The sequence below is a fragment of the Pseudorasbora parva genome, chromosome 4 (assembly GCF_024679245.1).
Source record: "Pseudorasbora parva isolate DD20220531a chromosome 4, ASM2467924v1, whole genome shotgun sequence".
Classification (NCBI taxonomy): Eukaryota; Metazoa; Chordata; class Actinopteri; order Cypriniformes; family Gobionidae; genus Pseudorasbora; species Pseudorasbora parva.
In genome coordinates, this window is record NC_090175.1 from 4,101,598 (window position 1) to 4,117,293 (window position 15,696).

At 38.8% G+C, this 15,696-nt stretch overlaps 1 protein-coding gene across 1 annotated transcript; it reads right to left on the reverse strand.

The window, feature by feature from the left end:
• Window positions 1–10,236: 10,236 nt before the first annotated feature.
• LOC137072715 (CMRF35-like molecule 3) lies at window positions 10,237–12,227 on the reverse strand. The gene is made up of 3 exons (XM_067440647.1): window positions 12,144–12,227; window positions 11,791–12,066; window positions 10,237–10,430 (listed from the first exon to the last, which is right to left on the reverse strand). Exons 1-3 carry the CDS (start codon window positions 12,151–12,153, stop codon window positions 10,273–10,275), a joined length of 444 nt encoding a protein of 147 aa, XP_067296748.1. The 5' UTR covers window positions 12,154–12,227; the 3' UTR covers window positions 10,237–10,272.
• Window positions 12,228–15,696: the final 3,469 nt, after the last annotated feature.

Here is a 15,696-nt window from a genome sequence, read left to right on the forward strand (position 1 = left end):
TTCGCTGTACCGCTGACCAATAACTCTAATCCCGTATGTTCCGGCATCTTGTTGATTTAAATCTCTGATGTAGATCATGAGGTTGTTCTTATCGTTTCTAAACAGTGTGAATCGTCCTTCATTAATCAATGTATCGTGTTTCTTATAATTTATTATTGTTCTCAATTCAGGTAATTTGGCCATATGTTTAGCAGAGTTACTGAACCAAACCTCTCCAGAATCAACCAGAAGACTTGCTCCAGAATATCCAGTGACGCTAAAGCATCTCACTGCACCTGTCAATCAGATTGATACTGTGATCAGAAACCTCATGAACAGAAAACAGCATCATTACTGCAGTGATGAAAGAGAAAAGCTCTGACCTGAGATCAGGTAGAAAGTCAAGAAGATGAGGAGGATCTTCATTGTGAGTTGAGTTCAGTCTTCTTTCTGCTGAATCTCTCTGTCTCTACATCTGTCTGCTTTAGTTCCTTCCTCTTTCTTCAGCTCTTTATCAGTAATGAGCAGCTTTACTGGCCCCTCCCACCATCAGCACTGACTGAATATGACATTAATCACACTGAAAGAGCGCCACCTAGAGGAGGTTACAGTGAAGGATACTGAGAGCTCACACAGGCTTCATCTTCTCTATAGAAGGACACATGACACTGACTGAATATGACATTAATCACACTGAAAGAGCGCCACCTAGAGGAGGTTACAGTGAAGGATACTGAGAGCTCACACAGGCTTCATCTTCTCTATAGAAGGACACATGACACTGACTGAATATGACATTAATCACACTGAAAGAGCGCCACCTAGAGGAGGTTACAGTGAAGGATACTGAGAGCTCACACAGGCTTCATCTTCTCTATAGAAGGACACATTTCTATGTATCAAATTTATCAGCATTATTTAAATCATCCACTAGAGGGCGACATTAAAATGTACACGTAAATTCACAGAGGTTCCCTAGAGCAGTGGTTCTTAAACCTGTCCTGGGGACTCCTCATCACTGCACATTTTGTATTTTTCCCTCATCAGACAAACCCAATTAAAGTTTTGTAGTGTCTACACTGCAAAAAAATACCCATCAAATTTACGGTAAAAAAAACGGCAGCTCTGTTTGCCAGAACTTCACCACAAAAAATACAACAGTAACGTTTTAGGTTTTACGGGATAGCAGAATATAATTTAAAGGTTTATAATGTGGTAATTACGGTTAAAAACAGTTTATTTTACAGTTAAAAACCCTATAAATTGAAAGTTTATATTGTAATAATTATGTGTACACAGGACACTATAAAACAATAACGGTAAAAAAATGTTTATTTAACTGAAATAATATTAAATTACCAACTTATTGAAATGCTAATGGTAATTTAATATTATTTCAGTTAAATAAACATTACCGTCTATCGTTTACTGTTATTGTTTTATAGTGTCCTGTGTACACATAATTATTTCAATATAAACTTTCATTTTATAGGCCATGTCTTCTCAGCTTTCATTCAGTCTATTGCCTCTATTGTTAAGAGGTGCAAACTGCCCCATTCAGTTTGTCTCCCCGGCACACATTCACACTTCTGCGGACTGGTTATGGCTCTAATTATTATTCTTTTGTCTGCATTATAATTACTAACGATTCTCTATTCAAACTGTTCTATTCAAACCTCATTTCTAAATCAAACCTCTCACTTTACCCTCACTGAGACTCTATCGAATGCATTTCGTCCAAATAAGCATTTCAGTAGTTTTACATTTAGAAAATGTTCATAAAAATAAGTATATGCTCAGTGGCAGGTGCATCTAGGGCAAGCTAGCATGTTAGCTTAGCACACCAGCAAAACAACAATTTATACGATTAAAATCATGTTTTATTCAAAACTTACTTCATATAATTTTATACTTTATAAGTCGAGTGTTTTATATAACAATATGTGATCTCATGCCGCTTCGGGTCAAAAAATCTGACAGAAAATACACAATGCTGAAAGCTGTGGAGTAGCATTGCATTATAAATATCATCTATTATGAAACCACCCAACATGGCATAAAGAACACAGACCAACCATATATTGCCGCGACTGTGTGTTTATTGTCTTCAAACGTGTCTATCTGCATAAAATAGTGATCTGACGATCTCTGGAAGCTGTTTTGGTTATGTCAGTGTGGTGTGACAAGCAGCGGGGCGAGGGACCGCGAGAGCGGGCCGGTGATGAGTGTTGATGAGTGCCAGCTGCGTGACACACCGGTCTCGTCTCGCGGCCATGTGACGGGAGCATAAAAGGAGGAGCGAAGGCAGCGGAAGACGAGAGAGGACCAGGCTTGGACTTTACGTTATGTTTTGTTTATGTTTTATTATGTTTAGGTGGGCAGTCTCATGCAGCGACCAGCAGCAAGGCACAGGTTTAATGTTTTGTAAATGTTTAATGTTTACGTTACGTTTTTGTTTATTGTTTGTTTATATTCATTTATTTCAAGTAGCCTAGTATGGAGTGGACTATTTTGTTTTTGTGGTGGACGGCGCTACACCTCGTGGAGACGCTGAATGAGTTGCCCAACCCTACGCACATTCGATACAGCAGAGACTTTCTCTTAAAATGGAGTAACTTTCAAGTCAATAACCCTCCCTCGGATTTAATCTTCCCTAACCTGGGCTGTTTCGCCGATAAATCGAGAGGAAAGGGGGAATTTATAGATGAGCCACCCCGCAAGACCAGGAAACGAGGTAAGCGAGGTGGCGTACTTCATAGACTGAGGAAACAATCTCTTTCCCGGTTCCCCCTGCCTTCTATCATTTTATCAAATGCCCAGTCACTTCGAAATAAAACTGAGGAGCTACAAGCCAATGTACGTTTCCAGCATGAATTCAGAGACGCGTGTTTACTGGCGATCACAGAGACATGGCTTTCAGAAAGTGATTTGAACTCGGAGCTGGTCATTGATGGTTTTGGGGCACCTGTCCGCCTGGACCGAGATGCGAGTGTTACTGGAAGGTCGCGGGGTGGAGGGGTTTGCCTATACGTGAATCAAAGATATTGTAAAAATGTCCTTGTTAGAGAAAGTTTATGCACTAAGGATGTTGAACTTCTGTCAGTGTCCCTGCGCCCCCCATACTTGCCCCGGGAGTTTCCCCAAATATTTGTGACAGTTGTGTATATTCATCCAAGAGCAAATGCGGATAAAGCCGCGGAGTCGATATTGCAAGTAACACAAAAACTGCAAGGAATATCGCCCGAAGCACCTGTCTTCGTTCTTGGTGATTTTAACCATTGTTCGCAGAAGAAATGTCTGAGAGACTTTCACCAATATGTTACGTGCCCGACCAGACAAAAGAAGTCACTGGACTTGTGTTACGGTTCTATCAAGGACGCATATAAAGCTCTCCCGCTCCCTCCGCTGGGCGGGGCCGATCATAACTGTGTCCAGCTCATCCCGTCATATCGCACGGCCCTAAGGAGGGGAAAAACTCTCATTAAACACGTTAAGAACTGGACTGAGGAAGCAATCCTGAGTTTACAGGGTTGTTTTGATTGCACCGACTGGGGCATGTTTAAGGACTCCTGTACCAACATAAATGATCTTACAGATGTTGTTAGTTGTTATGCTTCCTATTGTGTTGATAATGTAATCCCTGATAAAATTGTACAGGTATATCCAAACAATAAGCCATGGGTAAGGAAATCACTAAAGCTGTTACTAAACAAAAAGAGGCAGGCATTTAGGGAAGGAAACTTTTTAAAATTAAATGAATTGAAAAAGGAAATAAGAAGTGAAATAAGGAGGGCAAAGCAGGGTTACAAAGAAAAAATAGAGAAAGACTTTGGTGGTAGGAATTTACGTTCAGCCTGGGATGGTATGAGAACTGTTATCGGAACCAGGAGAGAAAAGAATGTCAAGGTTGTGTTAGAAGGGTTTAGTTGTGACAGTTTGCTTGCAACAGAGCTAAACAAATTTTATTTGAGGTTTGATACCAATAATTTTAGTAATGTTATTTTAGAACAGAAATCACATTTATCTGGAAATGGTGTTGTCCCCTTTTTTGGCGAACAAGCTGTGGTCACTATGTTTAAGCACTCTAGGTCAGGAAAAAGCCCTGGGCCTGACAATATAAGTAGTCGCCTGCTCATCTCTTGTGCAGAGCAGTTAGGTCCAATTTTTCATTATATTTTCCAGATGTCCCTAGAGCAACAGAGAGTGCCGAACATATGGAAACAGTCAACAGTTATTCCAGTGGCCAAACTAAATCATCCAAAATTATTAAATGACTTTAGGCCAGTAGCTCTGACCTCCTTAGTCATGAAGTGTTTTGAAAAACTGGTTAAAAAAGTCATACTTACAAAAACAGAGAATCTCTTAGATCCACTACAGTTCGCTTATAGGGCTAAGCGAGGGGTAGATGATGCCACCACTACCTTGTTAAACTTATTATTCAAACATCTTGAAGGTAGTAAAACACACGCAAGGATTTTATTTGTTGATTTTTCATCGGCTTTTAATACAATACAACCACATATTTTAGTTGATAAGCTCTTAAAGAATTTTGATCTCGATTTTAATATTGTAGGATGGATTCTTGATTTTTTAACCGACAGAACTCAGAGAGTGAGGGTAAATGGTTGCTTGTCTGAGGAGATGTCATCATCCACTGGGTCTCCTCAGGGGTGTGTCCTCTCACCTCTCCTTTATATTCTTTATTCTGACGACTGCCGCAGTCAGCATGAAAATAGACATATTTTAAAATTTGCCGATGACTCTGCTATTGTTAGTCTCCTCTCTAATGAGGAAAGTGACCATGGTCCTGTTGTGGATGATTTTGCACTTTGGTGTGATAGGGCATTCCTTCAACTAAATGTTGAAAAGACAAAGGATATGCTGATTGATTTTAGGCGAAAGTCATCAACTCCACAGACCACTATTATAAATGGGAAGATGGTGGAATTCGTAGAAACATACAAGTATCTAGGCAGTTTGATCGACAATAAGTTAACTTTTATCTCCAACACTGAAATGCTTTGCAAAAGAGGCCAACAAAGACTGTTTTGTCTTCGCAAACTGTCAAAATTTCGTGTTGACAAGACTCTCATGACCCTTTTTTATAAATCATACATTGAGTCTGTTTTAACATTCTCATTAATTTGCTGGTATGGTAGTCTCACTGTCAAGGCCAAAACTGCCCTTTCCAATATAGTGAAGGTCAGTAGTAAAATTATAGGTGTCCAGCAGAGTAGCCTTTCTGTCCTGTATGATAGACAGGTAGTTAGGAAGGCCAACGCAGTTATCTCTGATAGCTCCCACCCCCTTCATTCTGAGTTCCAGATATTGCCTTCCGGGTTTCGGTACCGTTTACCTCCAGTGAAGAATAACAGATATAAGCATTCATTCGTCCCGAGAGCCATCTTGTTTATGAATTCAGCCCGGAGGGGTAGACAGACTATAACTATTAAATAGTGATGGGGTTATTATTATTATTATTATAATATGTATAGTATTGCTTGTTTTTGATGATGTTGTTGCTGAAATGGGGTTGGTTATGAAATTGTTTATGAAAATGTCAGATTTTACTTTAACAAGGGCCAGTTACATAAATTATTTCTTATGTGTTTTCGTCTTGTATTTGTGCATCTGTAAACTGTTCTGTGTTTATCTTGCTGCAAAACCAATTGCCCTATGGGGACAAATAAAGTATAAAGTCTAAAGTCAGTCGTCCATGAGGGGCTGCCCGCGGTTTTACTTTCGTTTTGTTTATTTATTTTATTAAGTTTGTATTTGAAAGTTTGTTGAACGTTCGCTGGTTCCCGCCTCCTTCCTTCCCATCTACAAACATCGTTACAGTCAGATACTTCCTGAATGTCACATGATGTGTCTGTTCTTCATGAGCCATATATATTAGGACTGAATGTTGAGTAGTACAGCTTGCCAGGGCCCTCCGGTTGCCAGTATGAACTGAAAACACAGCACATCACATCACAGTATACAGCGCTCATAATGAAACATCCGCGGGTTTTGGATAAAGATTGAATAAATAATACTTCTCTGTATAGAAATTTGACTCAAACATGTGAGAATCTATCAATATTTCTCCACATCTGCACACATTTGAAGTAAAAGCCCTGAGGGAAGTTGTTTTGTCGAGTGTATTCATGACGACCACTGAGGAGTTTTTTATGAATGGGAGCAAATGACGTGCATATTACAATCAAAAGGTAGCGACGCCCAAGATCATATTCATAACTCCTGGCACATATTAACACTTTACAGTCACTATAAGATTTTGAGAATAAAACAGAAGTAAAAAAAAAAAGAAACTTTAGTCTTAGATCTTTTTAATGATGTATAGTTTGTCAAGGTAATTACTTACATCTGATAGTAATTTTGAGCTAATTTAAGCAAAGAGAGCTTCAGTGCGTCACCGTCCTCGTGAACGTTAAGAGGTTAAAGTACCATTGAAGCAGTGTTGAAGTTAATGAGATAATTATGTGATGATTGGGCATTAATGATGAACACCTGATGATAATGAGCACAATCACTGAAGGACAGAGAAACACGAGAACTACGACTGACTTCAGCCACAGCTTTAGATGAAATCAACTGAAGATAAAAGAAGACATTAAATCTCTGAAGATCTCATCAGAGGATTAAACAACTCTGAGCAGATTGTGCAGATAGTGCAGTTAATTATTACGGATATTATGGGATGGCTTGATGCAGCTCAAGAGATGCAGATAATTTGATCTTGACTGTTAAGAAACTTTAATTAATATTGTCACATAACAAATCTGCTTCAAATTGAATTAAAAATGAAATTGCAACATTAAAATAAAAATGTAAAGTGTGTACAAATATTATAAAATAGTGAATATAAATAATTGGGAATCATCACAACAGTGCACATTTAATGGATCTACCTTTGATATTGGTTTGGTCGTTCGTCTGTTTCCTTATAAAGGTCCAGAAATTTGTGTTTTTTCTTCTTTCTTTTTTTCAGATGTATTAAGCGAGGTACGAAGAACGGGCCCCTTATAAGACAAATCCAAGAAAAAAAATGGCATACATGTCCATGTAAGAGTCAACTCTTCAAAATGCTTCCCACTTTTTAAAAAATAAGGAACAAAACAAAAAATCCTCCGTTGTTTGCATGAGCGTTTTGCGTTAGAGTAATCAATCATGTCCATTTTCAATGAAATATCGATTATCGATAATCAGTTTCTGGTGATATCCCCTACAAGAGTACTCTCTTTCGTGTAATATAAATCCTCTCAGGTCTCTCTCCTTCAATCACAGCCTTTCTGAGAAGTCGTTATAGACAGGAAGCAATTTACTGGCTGCGAAAGCTGTCAGTCAAAGCTCCTATGGATTTCATTTGATAAAGCCAGTCAATGCCTAGCCAATGTCTTGCCAGCAAAGTTTTGACGGATGGATGTAGTAAATGTATAATCTTTTGCACATTTTATGTAAACAGAAACTACTATTGGTTACGTTTACATTCACATTCCCAAACTGGCAGGCGCTTCTCAGTTTACGCACACATCGTAGTGCAGCGCGCAGACTCTATGACTGACTGTTATATAAAACACTGTTATATAAACTTTGTTAATTCTGTAAATAGTTGCTTTAGTTTTTCAGGAACTGTATATCCATATGTAATAACGTTCGTAGAAATGGGATAGTAGGAGGCGGCCACCAGCGAACGTTCTCCACTCTCATCTTCCACTGTCCTTGCTCCTCCTTTTATACTCCCGTCACTCCGCCGTGGTGAGACGAGATTATCACTCGCCACCGGCACGCTCTCACAGTCCCTTGCCTCGCTGCTTGCCACACCATTATAATTAGCAGTTTATTGCAGATTTATTTGAATAAAAAAATACTCTTGACAATTACAAAAGTTTTGAAACAAAGGGCCTTTTTTTATTACATGAAAGCTTACAGATACTACATTTTTGAGAGAATCATCCTTAAATTTGATTACAAACATAATCAGACGTTCAGTTTGATATTTAGGTTATTTTCAGGGCCTCAACATTAACATCTTATAAATGTTTCCCTCAGGGAATAAAAAAAAAGTTAAAAAAGGGGTCCCTTACATGCATATTTCCCCTCGTTTTACTCTATTCTATGACTCTTGGGTAACAGCATTTCACGTATCTAGTTTAAAATAAGACCATATGGACCTGCATGTAATAATTCAGCATTGTCGTTTCTAATACCTTGAGTATCTTGAATAATATTGTGCCTTTTGAGGTGCTTTTTTTGGAAGGGGCTGTACTCTGGATTCCTGGATGTGAGCAGGGTGAATTTCTATTGAAATTGTGTCATTTATGTAGTAAAAATGTGAAATTATTTCAGAAGTTGGTGCCTTCTAGACTGAGAAACGCTAACAAATGTATTTTTTGCTCATATGGATAAAAGACAACAACTCCCAGAATGCACCTGCTTTGCTGCCCTACAAGGTCACTCCCACCGGCTACATCACTTGCCCACGGTGGCACCACCCAAATGTCATTTAGATTTTTTAGGAAGTCATTTAGTTCAGTTAGAGAACAGACACTACAATTAAAAAGTGAACGGGTCTACTCAGTCGTCGCAAACACCAGCAGGAGTCAGATCTCATTAATCAGAGAGTTAGAAGCTGACAGACAAGATTATCGTGGAAGATTTGGTTTCAGAGAGAATGTAAAAGAGTTTTATCTCTTAAAACAGATTAGCTTATAACTCTTGTCTATGGGGCACAGAGTACGTGAAATTAAATGGCTAGTTAATACCACTAACAAGGCTCAAAATAGCCCTACACTAACACGGTAGCATGATGTAAAATCTCTTTACATTCGATTTCATGAAAACGCATCCCAGAGAACGATTTACTCGGTAACCATGTGCCAATCACCCCAGGATCATTTTTCACCTGAGTTGTCCTCTAAGGGAGTTTTTTATTGTACCGTTTTGTTGTTGTATTTTTCATTATGAATAAAAGGTTAATGAACCCACAATTCAAGCAACCCGGACCTGAATTGATGCTAATTCTGAAAGTAAAAAAAAAGATTCAACCAGTCATGCGATCATTTGAATATACCACTGGGTTTCTATTTCATATGCTCAGAATAAGAACTTTGATATATTATAATCACGATTTTAATTGTCCATATATTAAACAAATTTACAGCAGTTTTTTATGGCGTGGAAAATGCTACGAGTGGGCAATGGACAACCATTTCCTGTTGTCATCACACCTGCAGGAGGCTGAAGGGCTTTGGTGTGACCTAAAGATCTCATCTTGAGCCTCTCATGTTAATATTTTCCACACAGTATCAAACAGCCCTGCAAACACAAAGAACTTTTACAAGCAAGTCTCTTTAACGGCTTAAAAAGAAATACTTTTAAAGAGCATTTCATATTGTTCAAGTCATATTGAAATAAATGTAAAACATTTTATAGACATTTTCTGTCATTGTTTTTATTTAGTTTTATCTGAGAAGTTAAAATGTCAAATCATACAGATAATTTGTTGATCATAAATATTTTCAATCTTTCGAGTCTCATTGATCACTTTCAGTAAATGTTGAAGGTGAACTACTGAATGATCAGCTCTTAGTCTTTAATGTCTTTTGTTCATCTCGTGTCTCTCTGTGGGTTTTCTGAGTAAGTAAGAAACCCTGAACCTTCACAAGTTTCCTGTGGCTTTGAACTGGACGGAAAAAAACAGCCTGTTCTCTCTCTCTCTCTCACACACACACACACACACACACACACACACACACACACGCGCGCATATACATGCACATTGCAACACCATGCATACTGCAAAAAAATTTGCAGTATTTATTTTCATTTGAAGTTGATATGACAATGGAAAAATAATATATGCTATGGTTGTTCACAATGTGCTAAAATAAAGTTATTAAAAAGAATGAGAAAAAAAAAAAACTGACCACGACACAGTAAAAATTGCGGCGTCTCAACATTTGGAGTGGAACATTTATAGTATATATTTTTTGTTGCTTAATGTTTCTATTTCCTGCTTTCATCACAAACACAGGAAAAAGTTTAAAGTTTCTCATGATTCAACAAACTGATTAATCAAACAACAAACGTCTATTAGAATACCATAACAATAATAATAATAATAATAATAGTGTAATGTGTGCTGATCTGTGATCTGAGAGTTAGTTGAGTCTCGTGCGGTGACTGACCGTGGTGTAATCAGAGTGAATCTCCTCGTTACTGAAGGAGACTGTAGCGTCACTGAGAGACTCTTCATGCTTCTGGAAACTGACAGACGCGTACAGGAGCTCAGCAGAGGGGATTGTGGGTAACTGTGCTGTAGACTGAACTGAACTGTGTGCGAGCATCACCTCGTCTCTTGTGTCTTAATTTACACACAGTCAGAGTGAATCCACCGATCAGCAGCAGAAACACACACACACCAATAATGATGATCGTGGAGAAATCTGAAGATAAAACACACAAACTGTGTAAATAAGCCTGAAAAAAAAGAATGTTGATTCTTCACTACACTAAACTCCGGACCTTCAGCTAATTTATGTGTTTTTTGTCCGATAAAAATATAAATATGTGATGGAAAAACGCAAAACATATCCTGTATTCATGAATTATAAAGATAAACTCAAATACTTACATTTAAAAACAAGTAGAAAACTGTGTACAAATTTTTGTACACCATGATTCTGTACTGAAAAAGTCTCAGTTATTACTGAACACATCACAAGCCTCAGCGGATGCTAGCAAGCAAAGTAGTCAATGGCAAATGAACTCAACCCACTTGCCTGAGTGCCTGCCTGCCTGTCTCTTTGTGACCTCTAGCCCCCCTCCAAGTAGGAGACTTATCATACAATGGCAAAGGTCACTCAGCTGCAAATCGCCTTTCATGCTGAACATTGAAGCAAAGTACAGCTGGGCATACATGGTTGCCAATTTTGAGAAGCGTCCCTTCTTAATGAAAAGGGAACACTTCGGAGACCACATCGTACCCAACAGGGAGGTCTGTATGTGGCGAATACATCCTATGGACTTAGTAGTACAACATAGGGAAGAGGCCGAAACTTCTGTCTGACTCCAGCAAATACCATCCTTGTGGTGGATGTAGGCCACGGTCCCCACAGGCCAATGTTTGCCATCAGGACAAACACAGCCAACAACTTGAGGCAGTTAAAGTGCCAATGCAGTCGATGGCCTGTATCTGCATGCCCGTTGAATACAGCACCCCAGCCTGTCTTGGATGTGCCTGGACACTTGTTCTAACGAAACTCCTGTCTGTTGAAATGCAAGGTCTGTCCAAGGCCTGAATGCGTGACGACTTGCCTATCTCAGGACTCGGGGAAGAAGCCAATGCTAAAGATCATGCTATATGCCCTAGGAGCCTCTGCGTATGTATGAGTGGAACGTCTGTTCTGTTCTCGAATTAATTCAGGCTATACAGCTCTGAACAAGCATGATCTTCTGAAAGACATGCTATAATTGTGCCACTCTGAGAAAAGACATGCTCTGCACAGAAGAGAGCTTGCCTTTCTCCCAGTTGATGTGAAGCGGCTGAACACAGGGTTGAGGAGTTCACTCAAGCTCAATGCTCTCAGCTGCCTAATTGCCTTTAATTTCATAGGCCTTTTCTGAATATGTCACAGGTGATTGGGGCTCTCAAGAGTGACCACTAGTGTCAGTTTGACACAACGTCAAATCTGACTGTCAGAAAGGAACTGATATCATTATTGGTATTTTGTTTATATCTGAATATTTGAAGTCCTGAGAAAAACAAAACAAAACTAATGTATTCATTAAGTGAAGTTATTTTACCCCTTTTGACATTTAAATGCATTTTGGTGAGTATGTGAGCTCCACACCAGTATATCCCAGAATCCTCTTCTCTCAGATCAGTGATGTTCACAGTAAAGACTCCAGTAGATGCTTCATCACTGAAAGACACTCGATCATCTCTGATCGTCTCCAATGAAACTCCATCCTTCACACACATGGAGGGTTCATGTGCTTTGCAGAAGCATTTCTGATGTTCCTCATGATGTTTGCACTGGATTGACATGTCGTCTCCTTCATACTTAGTCAAGTTCAGCTCTGGAAATGATTAGAAATATAAGAACATCAATTCACAGCCATAGTTTGACATATTGAGATGAATAAACCTTCCTCACCCTCATTCATGATGATGATCAGATGAGTGTAAAGATAATTCACGTCTCTCTCTAATGTCACTGCACACCAGTATTTCCCAGCATCCTCTGCTTTCAGTCCAGTGATGGTCCCAGTGAAGACACTTGCAGTGGCGTCATCATTCAGAGTCAATCTGTCAGTCTTGGTCTCTTTCTCTTCTCTCACAGTCTCACTGAGAGTATTTCTATCTCTAGTGGAGCACTTCCCCTTACAGAGAGACTTTGACTTTGATTTATAGATTGAATCATAAGGGCAGAAGATCTCAGCAGATTCTCCTTCACGTCTCACTACTGGAGACACTGCAAACAAAGATAAGCTACATTAATAATTCTGCTTATAAAATATTTCTATATTATTTGTAATGTAAACAATAATACTTCAACTACTCTGGGGTCTTTACTTCATACGTGGATTACTCAGTTAGCTGGATTTGAGCCCCTGCCTCTAATCGTGAAAGTGCTCTTTTCGATTGCTCCACAGTGCCACCATGATCATCCTACTTTCTACCAAAGGTGATTTAACCATCAAGAACACACACACATCATGTACATCGACAAACAACTGAAGCACAGAGGTATATACATATGCAACGCGGGGGGCGGCAGTGGCTCAGTGGTTCATGTAGGTTGTCTACAAACCGAAAGGTTGGTGGTTCAATCCCCGGTTCCACCTGAACAAGTGTCGAGGTGTCCTTGAGCAAGACACCCAACCCCAGCTGCTCCCGACGAGCTGGATGGCGCCTTGCATGGCTGACATCGCCGTCGGTGTGTGAATGGGTGAATGTGAGGCAAAATGTAAAGCGCTTTGGATGGCCATAGGGTCTGTTAAAATCGCTATATAAATGCAGTCCATATATATACAAAGGGAAACAAGGATAACACGATAACAAGGGGGAGTGGCTGGGGAAAACTAATCATGATGAAAAACTCCAAAGGACTACAACACATGGCACAGGACAGGAAGTAACAAAAGAGTTCACAAACACACTGGGAATATATGACAATGATGTTGTGAAATCTATCTCAGAGATTGTTCGGGAGAGAATAATTACAGGTGGTTCCTGTTCGAACCACCCAAGCGGGACTCAATCCCGATTTAAATGTTAAAAATTCAATCTCAATTTATACGTATTATTGTGTGATCTGCTTAAATATTCTAATCCAGATAAACTTGTTTGAAGAACCAAATTAGCCAGAGTTCAGTTATCACGATTAGAAGATCTGGCATTTGTCAGATCATCTCAGTGAGGTACAAGGAACAGACTCCAGGGTTCCCACTAATATCACATCTTAACAATTCTGCCACAAGCACAGATTTTAGAAACTTTTAAGTAAGATTTGATTGAGTTCGTTTTACTTACAACTAATATGCAGATGAACAGTTTTAATAATGGAGTAACTGTACGAGTGTCCGCTGATCCAAACTCCACATAAATAAACTCCTCCATCATCTGGTGTCACAGCTGTAATTCTCACAGTCATGAGTTTATTATGTCTGTCATCAGAAACACTCAATCTTTCTTTCTTCTTCAATGTGCTGTAAATCGTCTCAATGGAGTCTCTTCCTTCTTTGAATATGATCTTGGGATCATTAATATGATTCTGTGAATATTCACAGCTGAAGGCGGCAGTTTCTCCACTGTTCACCATCACTCGCTTTGACAGATTACAGCAGGAATCTGTTTACATAAAAATAAAAACTTTTATACAGGCTTTAAAAATGATCAGGAATTTCAGTGCACCACCGAGACTTTGATGTTAAAATGGCTGACCTTCTTCCACATGTAAAGTCATATCTACGCCCCACTTGTAAAGAACACCAATCCAGTATTCTCCAGCGTCACGTTGGTTCAGTTCTCTGATGTAGATCATGAGGTTTCCCTCACTGTTACAAAACAGTGTGAATCGTCCATCGCTGATCCATTTATCATGTTTTGTATCATTTATTATTTTTCTCCACTCAGGTAATTTATTAAAGCGTTTAGTATTTGCACTAAACCAAAGTTTCTGTGAATCAACCAGCAGACTTGCTCCAGAATATCCAGTGACGCTAAAGCATCTCACTGCACCTGTCAATCAGATTGATACTGTGATCAGAAACCTCATGAACAGAAAACAGCATCATTACTGCAGTGATGAAAGAGAAAAGCTCTGACCTGAGATCAGGTAGAAAGTCAAGAAGATGAGGAGGATCTTCATTGTGAGTTGAGTTCAGTCTTCTTTCTGCTGAATCTCTCTGTCTCTACATCTGTCTGCTTTAGTTCCTTCCTCTTTCTTCAGCTCTTTATCAGTAATGAGCAGCTTTACTGGCCCCTCCCACCATCAGCACTGACTGAATATGACATAATCACACTGAAAGAGCGCCACCTAGAGGAGGTTACAGTGAAGGATACTGAGAGCTCACACAGGCTTCATCTTCTCTAAAGAAGGACACATGACACTGATCTGCATTATATTAACATTCCTCTAGAGGGCGACAGTATCAATGATGTGTCGATTCCCTGAGGTCCCCTAGAGACCATAACATAATGCATCTGATAATTTGAGTTTGGCATTTTTTCTCAGTTATAAGAAACTTTAACAGCTGATTAGGAGCAGATGAAACAGATCTGACTGGATTTGTTGTTGTGCTCATTAACAAGTCTGGTCATTATCGAATATTAGGCCAAAGTTTCATTCCTTCAGATTTTTCTCCATTCTGTCACTGATGGAGTTTGGGTTCTTGCCACTGTCGCCTCTGGCTTGCTTCGCCATACCACTTGATATTCATCAATTAACTCATTTAATCTTTACAATGGATCTGAATCAACACTAAACTAACTTCAGCCTGTTATCACTGTAAAGCTGCTTTGAAACCATTCATATTGTTTAAAGTGCACATTTGTATTGTTTAAAGAAATAAAGGTGAAGACTTGACATACATGACGCGATTAAATCATTTATAAATAAATCATCCGAACAGAAGATAATATATCATATATGTTCTGTATCAACTCAACTATACAACCACTACTTTCAATAAAACAAACAAACAAAAAAATGGCAAGTTTACAAATTTATAAATTGAACATGAACTCATATTTGCCTTTAGATGGAGCCAGAGAACACTTGTGATTAGGACTATCTTGTCACCGTAGTTGAGATTCATATGCTGAGTGATGTCTGTGTGTGTCTAAATATGGCTGCAGTTTGTAATGTGCCGTACACAATATGGTTAAACAATATCAGATGCTGGATCTTTTGTCTCTACATCTGTTTGCTTTAGTTACTTCCTCCACCTAGTAGAGGAGGCTACAGTGTCTGATACTGAGAGCTCATGCAGTTTATGTTCAAAATATAACAATTTTGTTTGTATTATTTTAATACAGCATTATTTAAATCTACAACTAGAGGGTGACAGTAAAATGTATATGTAAGTTTGAGATCCTTTGGAGCAATGCTTGAACCTGCTTCTAATCATTTGAGTTTTTGACATTTTTATCTGTTGTAGGAAACATTCAGAGCTTTTTTTTTTTTTTTTTAATATTATATTTAT